The following is a 20426-nucleotide window of genomic DNA, read 5'->3' on the forward strand; positions in this document are numbered from 1 at the left end:
CTAGTTGTGGAGAGTGTGGGCTACTCTTCGTTGTGGTGCGCATGCTTACTGTGGTGGCTTCTCTTGTTGTGGAGCCCGGGCTCTAGGTTCACGGGCTTCAGTAGTTGTGGCACGTGGGCTCAGTAGTCGTGGCACACGGGCTTAGTTGCTCCGCATCATGTGGGATCTTCCCAGACCAGGGCTCGAACCTGTGTCTCCTGCATTGGCAGGCAGATTCTTAACCACTGCGCCACCAGGGAAGCCCTACTCACCTATTGTTGGTAGCAGGGATGGGGTGATGGTGGGAGAGGGGAGATAGGATCATAAAGCCCCCGATTCAGGGCTTTTTGTAATAAGCTGGATCACAAAAAGCAACTCTTGTAGTTGTTTTGAGTAGTTTGTCCTCTTATTTGCCTTTAATATTTGTGGTCAGAATTAGAATAGAGCTGAAATTCCAATTCTAGGCCCAGAGCTTGATAGCTTTTTTCAACTTTTAATTTTGAGGTCATTGCAGATTCACATGCAGTTGTAAGAAACGCAACAGAGAAATGCCATACACCCTTCTCCCAGTTTGCCCCAGTGGTAACGTTTTACATAACTGTAGTATAATATTACAAGTAGGAAACTGATATTGATATACTCCCTCCACCATTTTCACATTTCACCAGTTTTACGTGCACTCATTCGTGCATGTGTTTACTTAGTTCTGTACAGTTTTATCACACGTGTAGATTTGTGTGATCACAACCACAGTCAAGATCAAGAACAGTTCCATCACAAGGATCCTTCGTGCTACCCTTTAATAGCCTTAGCTGTTTCCTTCCATCACTTCCCCCCGACCCCAGCCTCTGGCAACCACTAATCTATTCTCCATCTCAATTATTATGTCATTCCAAGCATGCCATATAAATGGAATCAGGCAATATGTAACTTTTTGAGGTTGGCTTTTTTCACTCACCATTGTTCCCTTGAATATTTTTTGATCTCTAGAAGATACAATTTTTGAATCTGGTCGTTTGAGTAGGTATGCTTGTTTCACAGGTGATATCCAGAATTCGTTTTTGATACTAGAAAAAATAAAGTTGTCTTTACTGTTGGTAGTAGTTTCAAGATTTGATAGTGCCAAAAAAAATACATAAGGAAATTAAATGTATTCAAATAGTATTTAATGTGGTGATTTCTGTAAACTTGATTTTTTTTTAAATAAGCAAATAAAGCATAAACTTCTCAATGTTCTGAGATAGTGATTCTTGCATGTTCTAAATGGTATTAACATGTTGCCAGGGAACTTGATCAAATAATATTGGTCAAGATAATACTGGAGCTGTTGCAGAAGATATTACAACCCAAGGAGAGATTTTATATCATATTGCAAAGCTTTAACTATTTTTTTATTAGACTGTCATGGTATCGCTAGTAAGAGGCTGTGGAAACTAAGATCTAATGTTCAGTTTTTCTTGGCCTGAAAAACTGATGACAGCAAGAGAATATTTTTCTGTATCTCTTTTAACAGCATCATTTTCTCATTGTCTTGATGATTTATTACCTTGTTCAGTCTGGATATTAAAATGACCTTGTTTATTTCTAAAGACTCATATAGACCTTTCAGCTAGTGTATCATGCCTCCCTGAGAACCCTGGCCCTCACCGTCTTCTGGTGTGTTCTTTGTAGAAAATGAGCCAATAGAAGCAATAGCCAAGTTTGACTATGTTGGGCGGTCTGCCAGAGAGCTATCCTTCAAGAAGGGTGCTTCCCTGCTGCTGTATCACCGCGCATCCGAGGACTGGTGGGAAGGAAGACACAACGGGATCGACGGGCTTGTGCCCCACCAGTACATAGTGGTGCAGGACATGTAAGTAGTCCCAACTTCCATCACCTGACGCTCCCAAGAGAAGACTCCAGCCACTGTTTTTATATATATAAATTTATTTATTTGTTTGCTTATTTATTTATTGGCTGCATTGGGACGTCGTTGCTGCGTGTGGGCTTTCTCTAGTTTCGGCAAGCGGGGGTTATTCAGAAGTTGCAGTGCGCAGGCTTCTCACTGTGGTGGCTTCTCTTGCTGCGGAGCATGGGCTCTAGGTGCACGGGCTTCAGTAGTTCTGGCACACGGGCTCAGTAGTTGTGGCTCACAGGCTCTGGAGAGCAGGCTCAGTAGTTGTGGCACACAGGCTTAGCTGCTCTGCGGCATGTGGGATCTTCCGGGATCTTCCCGGACCAGGGCTCAAACCCTTGTCCCCTGCATTGGCAGGCGGATTTTTAACCACTGAGCCACCAGGGAAGCCCAGCAGCTATTGTTCTTAAAATGACTTTGGTCTCGTGAGAAGCGAGCAGAAGGGATTACAGAGCAAAAATTTCTGAGCTGGGCACAGTTCTTCACCTTACTAATGGGTCTTTGCTAACAGCACTTCAGGGCCAACAGCTTCTCATTTCCCAAACTCTCCTAGAAGGTCTGGAGCCAAGGACTAGTGAGAGACACACCTTCTGAAGCGTTCAGGTTCTTAGAAAAATACCCTGTGCGGAGGATGGCTTTAGGAGCTAAAGTGGCCCTGCTGATTCCAGAAACAGTGGTGGCTCTTCTCTTGGTGCCTGTCTACTGTTTCAATTCCACATTCCTAAGAGAGAGGATGCTGACTTCAAGTCTAAAGAAAATCATCTTCAGGCTTTTTATTAATTTTGCTGATGAGAAAGCTCTGCTTTCAAAAAAATACTTAAAGAGACATCTTCCCGTCTGGTCATAATTTTAAGTGAAAGAAACAAGTTACAAAATACCATGTACAGTGTAATTTTAATTTTGTGACTGCAGTATTTCACAATGCAGCACCAATTTATGAACAGCTCTTCAAGGAAAAGGGGAAAATACCACATAAAATGTATACAGTGACTGATTGAGCCTAAGTTTTAAAATGTTAAAATGTGTCTCTCAGAATGCAAGAAATATGATGTGTGTGTATGCAGACATACAGTCATATATATCTAAAGTACATAAACATATAAATATCTATAGTATAAATACTGTACATACCTGTGGACATCCTTGTAGATATGTATCCCAGGCAGAGAAGAAAAGCAGAGAAGGATATTTTCTAGAATTCGAACAGTAGTTGTCTCTGGATGTTACGTTATATTATGGGTGATTTTTATGGGAATTTCGGAATTTTCCAATTTATCTGCCATGAAACGTTATTATTCTTATAGTGAAAAGAAAAAAGTGACGTTAGTAAGAGAAAGACTTACATACATAAATGCCATCACTTATTCTTTTGTCCCCATTCGTCTAGCAAAAGACCCTCACTCTTGATTCTCATCGTTTCAGGGATGATACGTTTTCAGACACTCTAAGCCAAAAAGCCGACAGTGAGGCCAGCAGTGGGCCCGTGACTGAAGACAAGTCTTCATCCAAGGACATGAACTCCCCAACAGACCGTCATCCTGATGGCTATTTAGCCAGGTAGGTGGAGTGGTCACCAGGCTCCTGAACCTCCACTTCTCCAGGGGCTCTGAGGGGCCGTGGCATCCACAGCCTTGCAGAATTACCCTGTGTGATAACCTCTCCTATCCTCTCGCTCTCTGTCTCTGTCTAGGCAAAGAAAAAGAGGAGAGCCACCCCCTCCAGTGAGGCGTCCTGGCAGGACCAGTGATGGCCATTGCCCTCTCCATCCCCCACATGGTCTTTCCAACTCCTCAATTGACCTGGGGTCCCCAAGCCTGGGCAGTCACCCCCGGGGCCTACTACAGAACCGTGGCCTCAATAATGACAGTCCCGAGAGGAGGCGTCGGCCGGGTCACGGCAGCTTGACCAACATCAGCCGCCACGACTCCCTCAAGAAGATTGACAGCCCTCCTATTAGAAGGTCCACATCATCAGGGCAATACACAGGCTTCAACGACCACAAGCCACTGGACCCAGAGACAATCGCTCAGGTAGGCTGCTTTGGATAGAATATTGCATGGTAAGTACCGGTGTGTGATGAAGGAGGCGTACAGGAGTTACTTTCTGGAGCCATGTCTTTTGTACAGAATCAACTAAAGACAACAGAAAAGAAATTAACCCATTCTTCAATTTAAGTCCATGTGATACTGGAAGGGCCCAAGTGTATTAGGTTCATAGTGATTTAAACAAAGACACGGCAGAAACTTAGGACCCAGGACAGTCAAACACATCCTTGCTGAATGGCCAGGAAAATTCTAAAAAAGAAGAAGAATGAGGAAGGACTAGCCCTACCAGATCCGAAGTGCATGCCAGAGCTAGTAAAACAGACAAACAGATGGAATGGAATGGAGAGCCCTGAAACAACATTTGTAGTGTATGATGAAAGTGACACTTTCATCTTAGGACATGGTGGATTACTCAGTAAATGAAGTGAGAAAATGATGGTTGGCTGTTTGAAGAACAGCAAGTTTGGCTCCTCTGTCACTCCTGAATGGATGTGTGTCTTTACTTCCCAATAGTGACTGCAGAGAAGGGCCTTGTAGTTTTTTCTAATGATCAGAATTGACAAAGTAGGGTTTCCCTGGTGGCGCAGTGGTTAAGAATCTGCCTGCCAATGCAGGGGACACGGGTTCAAGCCCTGGTCCGGGAAGATCCCACATGCCACAGAGCAACTAAGCCCATGCGCCACAACTACTGAGCCTGCGCTCTAGAGCCCGTGAGCCACAACTACTGAAGCCTGCACACGTAGAGCCCGTGCTCTGCAACAAGAGAAGCCACCGCAATGAGAAGCCTGCGCACCGCAACGAAGAGTAGCCCCCGCTCGCTGCAACTAGAGAAAGCCCACGCACAGCAACGAAGACCCAACGCAGCCAAAAATAAATAAATAAAATTAATTAATTAATTTAAAAATAAAAAGAATTGACAAAGTAAAACAGTATTAATGGATTTTTCCATCGTTCATTCTACCATTTAGTTCCCTCTGGGTCTTTTTACAACACAGACCATCAGAAAATATATGTATGACAGGAAAAAAAACTGAATCACTATGCTGTACACCTGAAACCAACACAATATTGTAAATCGAGTATACTTCAATGGAAAAAAAAAAGAAGAAAATATGTGTATGGCCAGTGAAAAAGGAGGTGAATAGATTCAGGGTTCACCATTTCAGTAAAGTGTCTTCCAGGTATCACTGAAGCTTAAAAATGGAATAGATCAAAAAAGGAAGTGAGAAATTACTGAAACAAACATGGGGAAGTATTAAAGATGGATTATTTTTAATAAAAAGTGCTCAAGGAAACCTGCATTTGATATGACAAATTTCCAAGCTATTTTCATTGTCCTAACTAAAAAGAATTTTGGATAGCAAATTAGATTGTGTGGAGAGTTTAATGTGTTTTTACAAAATTAAACCAATTTTAAGTGCACAACAGTTTTTCAGCAAAAACCAAAAAGACTTGACCTTTTTGGTTTTTTTTTTTTTATTTGAAGTGCAATGCAGAGTCCTTTGAGGTCTCTTTAGAACCAATGATATTTGGCTATAATCCATAACATCATTCCTTGTAATAAGTAGGTGAAACAGCATTTAGGTTAGAGAGACAGGGAGTAGGAGTTTAGTGGTGGGAAGGTATAATAAGGTCTGTTTTAACCCTTTTGCTTCTAGAACCAAAATCCTGTCATTGTAAATCATAAAAACAAAAACTCGACAGATAAACCAGGCTCTACACGTTCTCTCTGGGGCAAATACTTGTAAAAAACAAATCCATATATTTAGCGTCAAATGGAAATCACATATGAAAATAATTACTTGAAAAGTGATGTCATCCTCACAATATGGTTTCCAGCTGTGTCCTTTATTTATCTTTCCATCTCTCATCTTCAGATTTTCCCATGAGGACAAGTAAGCCTGCCATCATGGTGTTCATACCAAAAACATGCAATTTCTTTTAGTAAACAAATCAGTGGAATCCCTGATAGAGCTTTTTAAAAAAAAATTGACATATCCACATGTGATCACTGGATCTTCGTTTATTCATTTAGCAAGTCTTTACTGAGCACTTACTGTAAGGCAGCTCCCATGCTAGGTGTTATGGACACAGAGTTAAATCAATGGTCAGTCAGCCGCTGCATGAAGGTGCTTATAATTCAGTGGAGGAGGCAGATATGGAAATCGGTTGCTGCTGTGCAGGGCCACAGGCTAATGCTCCAGGTGAGTGGAAGAAGCCTGGGAATATGGAGAAGAGGTATTTCCATCAGACCAGGGCAGTGGTTCTCCACCCACCCTATCTCACACAGTACTCCACCATGTGTGTGTGTGTTGGTGGGGGGGGGGCAGTGTATAAAAAACATAATATGGGACTTCCCTGGTGGTGCAGTGGTTAAGAATCCGCCTGCCGATGCAGGGGACACAGGCTCGATCCCTGGTCTGGGAAGATCCCACAGTCCGTGGAGCAGCTAAGCCCAGTGCGCCACAACTACTGAAGCTGGCGTGCCTAGAGCCCGTGCTCTGCAACAAGAGAAGCCACAGCAATGAGAAGCCCGCGCACCACAATGAAGAGTAGCCCCCGTTCGCCGCAACTAGAGAAAAGCCTGCGTGCAGCAACGAAGACCCAACCCAGCCAAAAATAAATTCTTAAAAAAACAACATAATGTAAAACTGACCCTCTTTACGATTTCTAAGTGTATAGGTCAGTAAAGTGTATTCACATGGCTGTGTAACAGATCTCCAGAACTTTTTCATTCTGCAAAACTAAAACTCTGTACCCATCTAAGAACAACTCCCTTTTTCCCCTCCCCACCATGCCCTGGCCACCACTATTCTAAATACTTTTTGCTTCTGTGAATGTGCCCACCTCATATAAGTGGCATCATGCAGTATTTTTCTTTTTGTGACAGGCTTACTTCACTTAACATAATGCCTTTAATGTAGCATGTGGCAGGATTTCCGTTTTAAGGCCCAGTAATAATCCATTGTACGTATACAGCACATTTCACTTATCCATTCATCTGTCGATGGTGCACACCTCACGTTTTTAAAACAAATATTTTGTAATTCCCCCTTTATTATCTGAAAAACTGATGATGTGCCAATTTTTTTAAAACATATAAAGCCCTAAATACAATGTAAAGGAAAAACAAAAGGAGATTAGTATTAAAAGAAATGTATTTCAGAATGCTTAACTACATTAGAAGACAAATGAAGTAGTGAGATGCTTTCACCTACATGTAGACTTACCATAAATACAATTAAAAATGTATGTTGATATAAGAGTATTATTAAGTTAATTAGTTTCGACTCAGTTTCCATAATGGTGTTCCCATTATGGAAAAAAATTATGATTTTTCTAAAATGGTGGACCACCCTCGGTCATACAGTTCTAATCAAAGCAGGGTATAATTTACATGATAGTTTCATTCCTAGAAGACACCATGAAAAAAATATTTTGTGTTTATATATAAGAAAGTTAGGTTCTAGACTCAGACTATTATAAAAAAATTTTCACCTACATAAATGTCTGGAGGACATTTAAAAGTTGAACGAGATATGGGACAATTCATTGCATGTAAATTATCAGGACACTTGTAAGGTATCCAGTATCTCTGGCCCCTGCGCACCAAATACCAATAATGCCACCTGGTTATTTTGACATTTAAAACTACACATACACGTACACCATATTACAGAAATGCCCTCCATGGGGCAGTACCACTTCCATTGAGATCCACTGGACAGAAGCGTCAGGGGGAGTCTTAAAATGAATTCTGAAGAACTGCTAGGAGTTAGTCAAGTATATAAAAGTGCTCAAAAATTATCTGTTGAATGAATGAAAGAAGCCTGATTTTTCATGCCTATACGCATTTCTTAAAAATTGTTGCGCTAAATTTAAGCCATCTTTTACCACAGATTGAAATAGAATTCCATCTAAGATGTCAGCATGTAAGGTCAAACCCACCAGAGGGCTGCCACGTGCCTCAGAATGGCCAGTGCTTGTTCTGTGGCTCTTTGAGCCACTGGTGCCATCGCACGTCTTGTCTCCTGCACATCCTGAGTCACGGTGGTCGTGTGAGATGGCATTAGGTTTACACACTCCACAGGCTGGTGTTAAAACCGTCATGCTTTTGCTGGTCTGCCTGCTTTGAAGTGAAGTATATGGTTTCTATACATTAGTATTCATTATCAGCCTAGTCTGTCTCTCTTGCTGGTTATTTTTTTTTTCAGCTAATTATCAAGTGATCATTGACACACAGCACCATATAAGTTTAAGGTGTACAGCATAGTGATTGGACTTGCACACATCATGAAATGATTACCACCGTGGATTTAGTGCACATCCAGCATCTCACAGAGATACAAAATTAAAGAAAGAGAAGAAAAAATGTTTTTCCTTGTGATGAGAACTCTTAGGATTTACTCTCTTAACCTTCACATGTAACCTACAGCGGTGCTCATTATAGTTATCACGTTGTACATCACATCCCTAGTACTTAATTCATCTTATGACTGGAGTTCGTCCCTTTAGACTGCCTTCATCCAATTGCCCATCCCCGCAACCCCCCGCCTCTGGGAACCACAAATCTGATCTCTTTTGCTATGAGTTTGTTTTTGAAGTATGCTTGACCTACAACACTGCTAATTCCCGTCACATGACATAGTGATTCGATATTTCTATACATTTCAAAATGATCACCAGAATAAGTTTAGTTACCATCTCTCACTTCTGGTTCTTTTTCAACAGGATATTGAAGAGACGATGAACACTGCTTTGAATGAACTCCGAGAACTGGAGAGACAGAGTACAGCAAAGCACGCCCCCGATGTGGTGCTGGATACCTTAGAACAAGTGAAAAACTCTCCCACCCCTGCCACGTCCACGGAATCTCTCAGCCCTTTGCACAACGTTGCCCTCAGGAGCTCGGAGCCTCAGATTCGACGTAGCACTAGCTCCTCCAGTGACACAATGAGTACTTTCAAGCCTATGGTGGCGCCCAGAATGGGCGTGCAGCTGAAGCCCCCAGCCCTTCGGCCGAAACCTGCTGTTCTTCCAAAAACAAACCCTACAGTAGGGCCCACCCCACCTTCCCAGGGTCCAGCAGACAAGTCTTGCACAATGTAAAAACCAACTGAGCGAGCATACGGGGAGGTGATTAGAAAGAGAAAACGGATTAGTGACAAAAGTCAACAATCCTTAACTTTCCTTAGTCGTGTGCTTTTAACTGGAGACCCTTTGGCTTTTCTGTGTTCTCGAATGTAATGTCTGAGACTAGCTAAATTAACACGGGCATTTGTATTTTGTAATTTCATCCTTTTTTTTAATAACTGGACATATCCTGTGTCATTTTAAAGACAATAGAAACACTTAGACTTACTTGAAAATCCAATGCTGCACCATTTGTAATGAAGGCATCACCGCTCTGCCCTGCACGTTGCACAGTGCTTCAGGCTTAGTGTAGCCTGGATGAGTCAGAAGCGTCTGAATCCAAAGGCAGGAGGATCTGAGTTCCAGGCCTTGGAATGTAACCAGTGTTGGTCTCTGGCACTCGGGGTAAGGCTGAAAGGTGACAATGGATTGTTTGGTAGCTGACAGTGAGTACCTCTTATTCCATGCAGTGGGGCAGGGGGCTGGCTCTCGCTACAGACTTGCTGTTGTCACAGTGGGGTGTTCCCGGCGCGAGCTGCAGCCCACCGGCTGACTTTCTTAACAGTCGTTTCCCTGGGTCCAGGTGAAAGTCTCAGCGGGAGCGGGTAGAACCTCTGCAGTTACTGCTTGAACTGAACCTGGGAAGGGACAGTCCTCCAGAGCTATTGCTGTGACTCTTTCCCCAAGCCTGATCAGGCCCCGGAGGGTTTCCAAGTCCATCCCCTACGTTCACTGCAGACTAGAACAGTCTAATTTTAAAGACTGTCTGGTTACACTACTCCATGAACCCCTTCAGAGGTCTGTTGTTGCCTAGAAAACAACTTCTAGCTCCCCTAAGCCCCCGTGTCTTCCTCTGTGGCAACGGAGAAAGCAGACAGCGCACAAGTCCTTGGTTCGCCGGCCTTCCCTTCCCCTGACAAGATGACCTGGGTTCCTTTAAACGTGCTACAGAGGCCTGATGATCCTAAATTGAATCCCCAGCTCCCCTCGGCATTTGTCTCTTTGAGCTACGGTACTGGCGTAAGAGCCAGAGCAGCCGAGGTGGGACGATGACCTCATGCTTCCAGGACGACTTCCTCCCGGTGTGCATCCTGGAACCATGGCTTTTTTTGTTTTCTCCGTGTGGTCTCTACTACATCACTCACACAGTCAGCTGAACTCCACTGACACCCTCTTTCTCTGACATCCTCACCCACAGACAGTTTTTCTTTAGCCCATATTTATGCTCTGTTTCTCCTCTATCTTAAAAAGCTTGCTTTGAATTCATTTGTTTTTACTAAGGTACAGATCACCACTGTCCTAACAGCAGCAGCTTATACCATCTGTAAACCTATGAGCATTTTATCTACCCTGTCGTTGAACTTACTGAGGAAGAGTTTTTTTGTTTGTTTTTTGGTTTGGGGGTGTTTTTTGTTTTGTTTTCAGAAAAATGGGTGGCCAGAACTAACCCCTCTGGACCACTTTGATTTCAAACTGGCAGCCAACTGCGTGCCCACCTAAGAGTTACAGTATGGGCTTTGATTTCTCAGCTCATTGGTGAATGCATCAATGTGGAAAAAATGGGGATCTGTACTAAAATCCAGACATTACTTTGATCTCTACCTCAGTTTGCCAGTCTAATCATTCTAATGCAAAGAGAGATGACATTTGTGAGATACTGTTACCTTTCCAAGTCACACTGCTGGTGGCTTGCCTGCAGCCTGATTTCACAAATGGATTAAATAGTGAAAAAAATTATTTCAAATATAATATTTCCAGGTATTGTAAACCTCTGAATTTTTACAACATCCTTCTTGCCCATTTTGAAAAAGAGACCCAGCTCGGCATCTTGTGCAACACCCCCCCCCACCCTCTCCCCCTTGAGCTTTAGTGGTCCTTCAGCACCTTTGGGCACCATGGAAACCCAGCCAGGACTGAGCTCTGAATAGCACGAACCCTTTTAAACAACCTTCCCAAATTTCTAGGAAATTGAAACTTTTAAGATAATCTCCCAGTTCTTTCTAGATTCCACTGTGGTCTCTAATTCTCTGTTGTTAACGGGGAAACAGAAACAGAGAAAAGGGTGGGAGCAATGGGGGAGGAGACTTTAAATCTTTTAGAAATTAAAGAGGATTCTTAAAAACCACTTCCTTATTTGATGGATGAGTAAGATGTTAACAGAGGGCGTCACAAGGGCAGAGGCGTTTTGAACTTACTAATTTTTGAAGGGTTCTTCTACAAGCTTTAACTTTAGCTTTTCAGATCTTACCCCTGCAAACTCATTTCTTCAGACTTCTCCCTGGTAATCCTCCCAGTGTCTCCTCTCTTTGCTGTTGACACCTGCGATGGAACGAGGACTGCCTTTCCACCCTCCAGATCAGGACTCTGTTGCCTCGCACGGCAGAGGACATGCTGCTCCAGACCTCAGAGCCTCAGAGGCTGTGCCTTCTTCCAGGAAACACTTCCGAATACCCTCCCATCGCTCCCTTTCTTTACCTGTCTCTGTCTTTTCTCTCTATAACTCTGTTGTCACCCTGAGGCTTTTTTTTTTTTTTTTTTTTCCAATTCCCAGGGAAGGATGTGACCTCAGAGTGAGTAAGGACTCACTAATCCTTACTTTGTTTAGTAAAAGCCTTCAGATTCCAAGGATAAGACAAAGTGGCCACTTCACAAAGGATCCAGAATAACACCCAGTAAGTTCCTTAAAAGTTTCAGCAGCTGAGAGGGTTCACCTGTATGTGGGCCTCTTTACCGCCACAGGTGTAGCCCACAGTGGGGAGGTGGGAAGTCACAAGGAATGGGGAGAGAAGAAAGAAAATAAGTCCCTGAGGTGTTATGCCCCAGTTTCAAGGATCTTAACGGTTCATGTGCAGTTTGGGAAGTGGGTCATTTTGATGATGAGTAAATTATGGTTCTACAAAGATTACCTGACTCCACTTACACAAGAATATGTATTCACAGCTGATATAACTGAATGTTCACGTCCCATCCACAGAACTCACTGAAGTAGATTTACCAAATTGGCCTTTCTGTTTGGGTGGGGATGCTTGGAGTGGGTCGTTAGGATAGAGTGAACGGTTCTTAGTACCTGTTTCCTGATGAGTGTTCTGTAAATTATTTCAATCCATTGAATGGCCCTTTGTAGAGCTCCATGTTCAAGTGTGGCATAAACGCCATTGTTCAACAGTTTTTCACATTTTCACACAATGTAATCTGACTTTGGTGCCCCTTGAGCAATCCATAGAATAATGTACAGCGGGGTCCCACTTCATCTACAGCAATGAACATGAACAGTGATCAATGGATATAGAGCACCAAGGGTCAAATTGTATGAGTTTTCTGTCTGTGTACTTTTGCCATTCCCAAAAATGGGTTTATAATTTAATTAAGAAAAAAGTGGGGGGACATGGTGGTCTCCTTAGCGTTTGGGAATGAAGCATGGCCTCTGGGGTCTGTAAACTGAAGAAACTTTAGTAATCACAGCCTCTGAAATCCAAAGTTAAGGAGCCTGTGGTTCTATTGGGTTTACAAGACTTCAGATTTGGGATGACATTTATTCCTGACCACAGTAGTGAGGGGCCATGAATTCAGGAAATGCGCTTGGGGCTGAGTCTCGCTCTGAGTTACCTGCCACATAGGCCCCAAGGCACGGGCAGCTTAGAAGTGAAGTCTCTTCCCATGTATGAATGAGCTCACGACTGGAGACTGGCCCCTGAGCTAAAAGCCAACCTCCAGCTGGGCTGGGGTGTCAGGCATGGGGCAGGGTGACTGGCACAGCTTTGTTCAAATCAGTAAAAATAAACTGGAAATTGAGCGTTCACTCACCCACCCTAGTATACTTTACAAAACAAAAAAAAGTCTACGTAGTATAATCAAAATGGTACCTGTATCTTAAAATTACGTAGGGAATTTTGTATGCTTAAATAATTGTTCTGGGTTCCATAATGCTTATCTTAGAAACTGTTTAGTAAAAGAAAATATATAAACCGTGCATTTGTGAATGCCCCCCCCTTAGAACATTCATCCAAGTTCAATGTGTAGTGTGATGGTTATTATAGATGTTTGAAGTATAGTAAGTGGCTGTGTGACAGGAGAGACTGCTATTTACCTACTGACTTAAGGGTAACTCCTGCCCACGTAATTAAATCAGTATTGTCCTTTCCTGTCGGTTTGATTAATTGCAGTATTGGTGGCTTCCTGCTTGTGACTGTTACCTGATCGTGTCAATGTACATCCGTAGTATGTACATGTGAAAGTGCCTTTCTATTTTAGAGGAGTTTTAGCCTTGTTCTTTACTGTTGCCCCGCCCACCTCCTCCCCCAAGTGCCACCCCAATTCCTGCATCCACTTGACTGTTTTGAAATTTCCTTCCCTCTCTCCCAGCTGCTTCTCCACCCCCGCACCTTTTCATGCCTCGGTGCTCAGCCTTGTCCTGTCTTGCATTCTTGTCGGTCATGGTCAGGTCATGGTCATCAGACGTGTTGTTTTCCTCTTAGCCGTGACTGTGCCTTTCGTTCCCCACAGTCACTCTCCGGGTCCCCCGCAAATCGCCCCCCTCCCCTCCCCTGCTCACGTGCTGCTGACGGCCATCCTGTTCGCCTCTGCTCTGTACTGCCTCTTCCCATGACATTCCCTCCTCTCTGAAGTGAAAGTAAAGGGGGATGCTTTTCTAGTTCTGGAAGAGAAAAAAAAAAAAAAGTTTTGTTAATCTGTTGTGACAATGCACTTTTATGTATAAGTACTGTACATTTTGGCATGTACCATTCCAGGCTTCAGTATACAGTCAGGTCTGTTCTTCATGGTGTATCTTTATAATAAATAAGATAGTTCTGGCTGCCTTTGTCGGCTTCCGATGGTCTGATTCTCTGCCGTGTTTTCATTCCTTTCTATTTCTAATCACTATTTAACGCCCCCCCCCACCACCAGAGCTGAGTTGCCTTAAATCGTTAAATCGTATGAAACTACCTTTTTAAAAAAAAAAAAAAGTTTTCATCTTTGATTTTGGTTTGTGAATTTGAAAATGAGGCCTCATGCACAGGGCCTTGTCCATGAAGCCAGGGTTTTTCAGAGGCATAGTTTGGAGACCCCTCTGTAATAAGAGAGATGGGGCTGGGAGAGTCTTAAGTAAGAGGCTGAGAGAGCACAGTCCTCCTAAACACTCCAGACTGAAATCTTTCCTTTGAGGAGTTTCTGACGTAGTAAACCTTGTCAAGCTGATTTTTGGTTTCATTTGAATCCATTGAAATGCAATCCTTAGGTATAGACTATGTTTAGAATTCCCCCATGTATGGATATTTTATCTTCAAACTTAGCTTTTTTTCCTAACTCTTGAGGACTAGCAATACATAATATAGTTTTGTAAAACTGTATCAGCAATGTGCAGATTGTATCAGCAATATACCAGACTGAATACTGATGAGCTGTAAAAAAAAAAAAAAAAAAAAAATTGACATAAATGGAGGGGAAAAAACTTTTATTGAAGCATAAAATACATAGAGAAAAGTACACAAATCATTAGTGTAAGAGATTTCACAAAGTGATACACTAATTTATCCACCCCCCAGATCAAGAAATAGCACATTAACAGCCTCCTAGAAGCTAGGCTTTCAAAGTTATCAACATCCTGACGAATAACACCATAGTTTGGTTTTGCCTGTCATTTTAACTTTCTACAAACAGACTCACGGTGTGTAGATTTTCTGTCTGGCTTCTTTTCTTGAAATTTATGTTTGGGAGAGTCCATGTTGTTAAATATGACGGTAGTTTTCTACATTTTTCAGGGCTGTATAGAATTCTATATGAATATGTATAGTCTAGTATTTCCTAATTAAACTTTAGGTATTGTATGCATGGCTGTATAGAATTCTATATGAATGTGCTTGGTGTTTTATTTTAGTATTTCCTGATTATACTTTGGGTATTATATGCAGAAATCTTTAAACATGGACAAATTAATGGGAAGAAAAAAAAAAAAAAAAAAGACCCACCTGTTAAGGGAAATCTTTTCCCCAAACATGATGGAATGACTTTGAACGAAGCCATTGACTGGAACGCCTATCTAAAAGCAGGTAGGTACCATTTTAGGACCTGAGAGTTGGATTTACAGGCTGCCCCATGGGAACAAATGCCCAAGTCAGACTATAGGACTGTTCCAGGAAAGCCCCACTGTCCTGCATCTCCCTCACTACTATCCGCAAATCCACGAGCCTCAGCCTCTGCCACAACCCTCCCCACGTGCGCCTGTATCCCTCACGCCTGAATTAGAGTCCCACGTGAGTATGGTTGTCAGCTCCCACTGTTCACAGGCCAGCACCCTGTAAGAATATTAAGAAGGCAGGGAAAGGGAGTTTTCCGGCTTCTATCTCGAGTAGTTGGGACTCAAGCAGAAAATTCCCAAACTTGATCTAAAATGCCCAACAGGTCCTGGAAGCCAAAAATTAGGGCACATTCTGTGCCATGGGCCATATATCCCCTCTTGGATTTTGGAAAATAGGGTTAAGATACCTTTGAGAAGTAATCATGGTGAGGTTCACCATTCTTCAGTAGACTTCCATCTATATAGTAGATAGAAAACTTGCCTCCTACAGTGAAAAATGGTGATTTTATCAAGATGAGTCCTTAGCAAGAGTGGCCGGAGAGCTGGAACCAGGTTGGATATCAAAATGTGTGTCTGTGTGTTTAAGAGAGAGAGATTGGTCCTCCTGGAGCCCTGAGACAACATTCTTTATTCAACATTAACATCTTGAAGGAAGTTAAGATATTTGCAGTCCAGTTCTGGCGAATAGTGGGTGCCCCCTTCCTACGCATCAGAGTGCGCTGTCAAGTGCACTCCTGGGATGATTGGCTTTCTTTTAGCTGCTTGGGTGTGCAGCTGAAGGGAGGACTACTGATGAATTATCCTCCCAGTGATGATGCACTATACTAATCTTTTGTCTTTGACATATCCAAGGAATCTCTTGTGTAAAAATTGCCTCTCTAAATGAAAGTGAACGATCATGTCTGTAAGCTAGGGGAGAGGGAGGCGTCATCAATAGTCTGGTGGCATATTCGAAATTATACAATGATATGATATTAACTAATTTGAAAATGAGATTTAGCTTTCTAAGCCTTTGATGGATGGACTGCATCCTTTTTTTTTTTTTTAAAGGCAACATGGTCAGGATTTCAAATAGAAGGTATGGACCGTGAGCAAAGGATGATTATTGCATTAGTAACTGAATATTAGCAGATGCATTAGGAGAGGAGGGAAAATTTTCAAATACGACAATAGTCTATTATCTGATCCTAATTCAAACTCAGTTACTAGACTTCTACAAATCATCAACCAATGCCTTAATTTCCCAGACAGAAATAATCCACAGCAGCATTTTAGTATATTGTCTTCTAATCCTTACACTATGCTTATTTTTAGTGGAGTTGAATTTATATTGTGCATATAATTGTGTATCCTTGTCAGGTTTTTCTCCCTCGTATCAGTTCTTATTACAAGTCTCAGTAAACATGATTTTTTAAGGACTGCATTAATATTCTAGCATATGAACATACCATAATTTATTTAATCATTTTCCTCTCAGTGAGCCTGTTTGCAGGGTTTTTTTCAACTGAATGTTCTACAGAGCTGTAGTAAGCAGCTCTGTACATAATCACTGTCTGCATTTTGGATCATTAATTTAGCATTGAATCCAAAAAAATGAAATAACTGGGTCAGGGGGTATAAGCATGTCTAAATTTCATGATAAATGTTGCCAACATGTTTTCCGGAAAGTCTGCACAAATTTACACTACTGCTGGCAAAGTATGAGTACAGAACACAAGCTTATAATGCTGTCATTTTGTTTCTTTGCCAATGTAATAGGTAAATGAGAGTTTTGATCCAAATTCTCCAATCTTTGTTCAAGTGCATATCCTCATTTTCAGAGTAGAAATCCCCGTTTTGCTCACCTCTTTGTCCTCAATCTCAGATGTCTCCCTCCCTATCAATTCAGCTGAACATCATTAGAGATTTTCCCCTAGACACCTTAAACTCAAGAGACCCAAAAACTAAATCCACTTTCTTGCATTCCAAAACACATTCCATTCCCCTCCACCAACATCCAGTGTTTTACTGATTTTTCTCTCTGATTTAACCTAGTTCTGTGTGCTTCATTTCTTTTTGCCTCAACTATTGCAGTATCTTCCCACATAGTTTTCCTGGGTCCATTTTCTTCCCTTTGCAAGGATTCTCTGTACTCACGCTAATCATCTTTCTTTAAAAAAACGAAAACGAAAACAATCTAACAAACTAGTGAGTAAAAAATCCAACAAGCAAGCATTGAAAACTTACTATCTACTAGGCATTGTTTTAGACAGGTTACATAAAAATAGCTAATTTGTATTGAGTGCCAGACACCATTATACAAACATTAATTTAATCCTTACAAGAAAGCCAAGAGAAAAAGCTACGACTATTATCATCCTTACAAGCGAGAAAACTAAGCCAGGAGGGGTTAAGAACTTGCTGTGGTCACAGAGCTAGCCAGTGGTAGAGCCAGGATTTGATTCTAAGCCACCTGGTCCCAGAGGTTGTGCTTGTAATTACTGCTGCATTCTGACCCCTGTGAGATGCTCACATCACTCCCCTGCTCAAAAACCGTATGTGGCTCCCCACTACAGACCCAGAGCTATGTCTCATTCATCTCTGCACCTTCAAACCTAACATATCATTAACTAACAAAACTGAAATGAGTGCAGTATCTGCCACGTTGGCGGTCTGCCACTTGCCTTCCTGCCCACCACTTCCTCTCAAGAACCTCTATGCTCAGCCCTATTGGGTTACCTTGCCCTGAATGGGCTGCGCTATAAGCTTCGTCACCGCGGCTCAGGCCATTCCTCAGCCCAACATGTCCCCTGCCTCACTGATATCCGCCTGATGCAATCATTTAAACTTAAAAACCCAGCGGAAATGTTACATCTTACACTAAGAGTTCCCTAAATCTCTCAGCTGGTGTTCACTGCTCCATCCTCCATGCTTCCACTGCACTTCACTCTCATTCAGTCAGGCTCTCTTCTGGGCATGTGGCCGTGAACAAGACATACAGGCTTCCTGGTCTCATGAAGTATGGTTCTTAGTTGGATAACAACCAAACAAGCCAACAACTATTCTGGCAAAACCATTTCAGGTGCTGATAACTGCTATGGAAAGTAAAAGTGAAACAGAACAGGGTGATTTACAATGTCTGGGAGGGGGACTTTAGATGGGACAGTTTGAATGTCACCTCTGAGGTGGCAGAATTTGAGCTAAGATCTGAGTGATGAGAAGGAAACAGGCAGGTGAAAAGAAAGAAAAAGACTTGGCCAGGCAGGGGGAACTGCATGGGACACTGCCCTGTGAAAAGGCCATGCAGAGTTGTTAGGGAGTTAAAGAAGGTCACAATGACTGGAGCAGTGTAAGCAAGAAAAACTGGAGATGGAGATGAAGGCTAAAGAGTGGATAGAGACCAGACTTTGGAGGAGCTTAGAGGCCAAAACAGCATATTTAGATGTCATTCTAAGTGCAAGGAGAGTCATTGGAAGGTTCGCAGGAATATGACATCATCAGCGTTTTAAGAAATTGTTCTACACAAGTACAGTGAGACATCACATCATACCTGTTAGGATGGCCATTGTCGGGGGGAATAAAAACAAGGAAAGAAGGAAAGAATAAAGAAAATAACAAATGTTGGTGAGGGTGTGGAGAAATTGGAATCTTTGTGCACTGTTGGCAAGAATGTAAAATGGTACAGCTGCTATGGAAAACAGTATGGCATTTCCTTTAAAAAATTAAATATAGAATTATTATATCATCCAGCACTCCCAATTCTGAGTATGTATCCAAAAGAACTGATAACAGAATCTCAAAGAGATATTTGTGCATCACATTCATTGCAGTGTTATTCACAATAGCAAAGGTGTGGAAGCAACCTAAATGTCAATCGATATTTGAATGGATAAAGAAGATGTGGTATAAGACCCAAGAAAACCACCTTCCACAGGTTGCACACCCAGCCTGCCCACATCAGGCCAGACCCTATCCTGGGACCAGCTGGGTCCCAGCCCTGCCCACTAGCAGGCCAACACAAGCTTCAGGACACCCCGGAACACACACCCAACTGTGTCAGGAACCAGCTCCCCCCAACCCCCCTGCCCCTCAGCTATCTGACACCAGCTCTGGGATCCCTGGGCCCTTCAGCCAGATTCCAGGACATGGCACTGCCTGCCAATACTCCAGCACTAACCCCAGGAACTGGCTTCACCCGCCAGTAGTGGGGGCAACAGCCCCAGAGTCTTCTGGACCCTGATGCCACATACCAGTGAGCCAGCACTAGCCCCAGGGCCCCCTGGGTTTCTGCAGTCAGCCATCTTGTGACCAGGACCCACTAACCAGCAGCAAACAGCATCTACAGAAGGTAGGCCTGGCAACCAGGTGGGCCAGGGGCCAACAAAGTCTACCAGATCACCCACATAGTCAGTCTGCCACAACAGAAGGACAAAATCAGGCAACAAAGGACCATCTTCAAACAAAGGAACAAGATAAAATCCCAGAAGAAGAACTAAGTGAAGTGGAGATAGGCCATCTACCCGAGAAAGAGTTCAGAGTAATGATCGTAAAGATGATGGCAGAACTCAGGAAAAGAATGGATGCACAGAGATGGAAGTTTTTAAACAAACAGAAAGGATAAAGAACAACCAAGCAGAGATGCAGAATACAATAACTGAAATGAAAAATACACAAGAAGGAATCAATCATTAGTAGACTAAGTGATACAGAGGAGTGGATCAATGAGCTGGAAGACAGAGTAGTGGAAATCACTGCTGCAGAACAGAAAAAAGAATGAAATGAGAGGAGGAACCAAGATGGAGTAGAAGGAAGTGCTCTCACTCCCTCTTGCAAGAACACCAGAATCACAACTAGCTGCTGGACAATCATCAACAGGAAGACACTGGAACTCACCAAAAAAGATACCCCACATCCAAAGACAAAGGAGAAGCCACAGTGAGACGGTAGGAGGGGAGCAATCACAGTAAAATCAAATCCCATAACTACTGGGTGTGTGACTCACAGACTGGCAAACACTTATACCACAGAAGTCCACCCACTGGAGTGAAGGTTCTGAGCCCCACGTCAGGCTTCCCAACCTGGGGGTCTGGCAACAGGAGGAGGAATTCCTACAGAATCAGACTTTGAAGCCTAGTGGGAATTGATTGCAGGACTTCCACAGGATTGGGGAAAACAGAGCCTCCACTCTTGGAGGGCACACACAAAGTAGTGTGCGCATCGGGACCCAGGGTAAGGAGCAGCGAGCCTAGGGGAGACTGAACCAGACCTACCTGCTAGTGTTGGAGAGTCTCCTGAAGAGGCAGGGGGTGGCTCTCTTTCA

The 20426-nt window shown here is 42.8% G+C and overlaps 1 protein-coding gene and 1 long non-coding RNA gene across 7 annotated transcripts in view; one reads left to right on the plus strand and one right to left on the minus strand.

The window, feature by feature from the left end:
* Positions 1–13864, plus strand: part of SRGAP1 (SLIT-ROBO Rho GTPase activating protein 1) — a 279039-nt gene extending 265175 nt beyond the window's left edge. For both annotated transcript variants that reach the window (XM_027106895.1, XM_027106894.1), the window contains exons 19-22: positions 1651–1831; positions 3296–3430; positions 3564–3903; positions 8650–13864. In XM_027106895.1, coding sequence (XP_026962696.1) covers positions 1651–1831; positions 3296–3430; positions 3564–3903; positions 8650–9027 — 1034 coding nt within the window. In that variant the 3' untranslated portion in view covers positions 9028–13864. The remainder of the gene's footprint in view (positions 1–1650; positions 1832–3295; positions 3431–3563; positions 3904–8649) is intronic.
* On the minus strand, positions 148–6313 carry LOC113620689 (uncharacterized). Of its 5 annotated transcripts, XR_003432872.1 has the most exons (5): positions 5976–6313; positions 3941–4005; positions 3005–3170; positions 938–1046; positions 148–197 (listed from the first exon to the last, which is right to left on the minus strand). It is a non-coding gene; the product is annotated as an uncharacterized LOC113620689 (long non-coding RNA). The 5 variants fall into 5 exon arrangements; XR_003432869.1 differs by lacking the exon at positions 3941–4005; XR_003432871.1 differs by lacking the exon at positions 5976–6313 and having other exon boundaries at positions 3941–4569.
* Positions 13865–20426: the final 6562 nt, after the last annotated feature.

This window comes from Aethalodelphis obliquidens, unplaced genomic scaffold (genome assembly GCF_003676395.1).
Source record: "Aethalodelphis obliquidens isolate GAN/ISIS:26980383/991018 unplaced genomic scaffold, ASM367639v1 scaffold8, whole genome shotgun sequence".
Taxonomy (NCBI): Eukaryota; Metazoa; Chordata; class Mammalia; order Artiodactyla; family Delphinidae; genus Aethalodelphis; species Aethalodelphis obliquidens.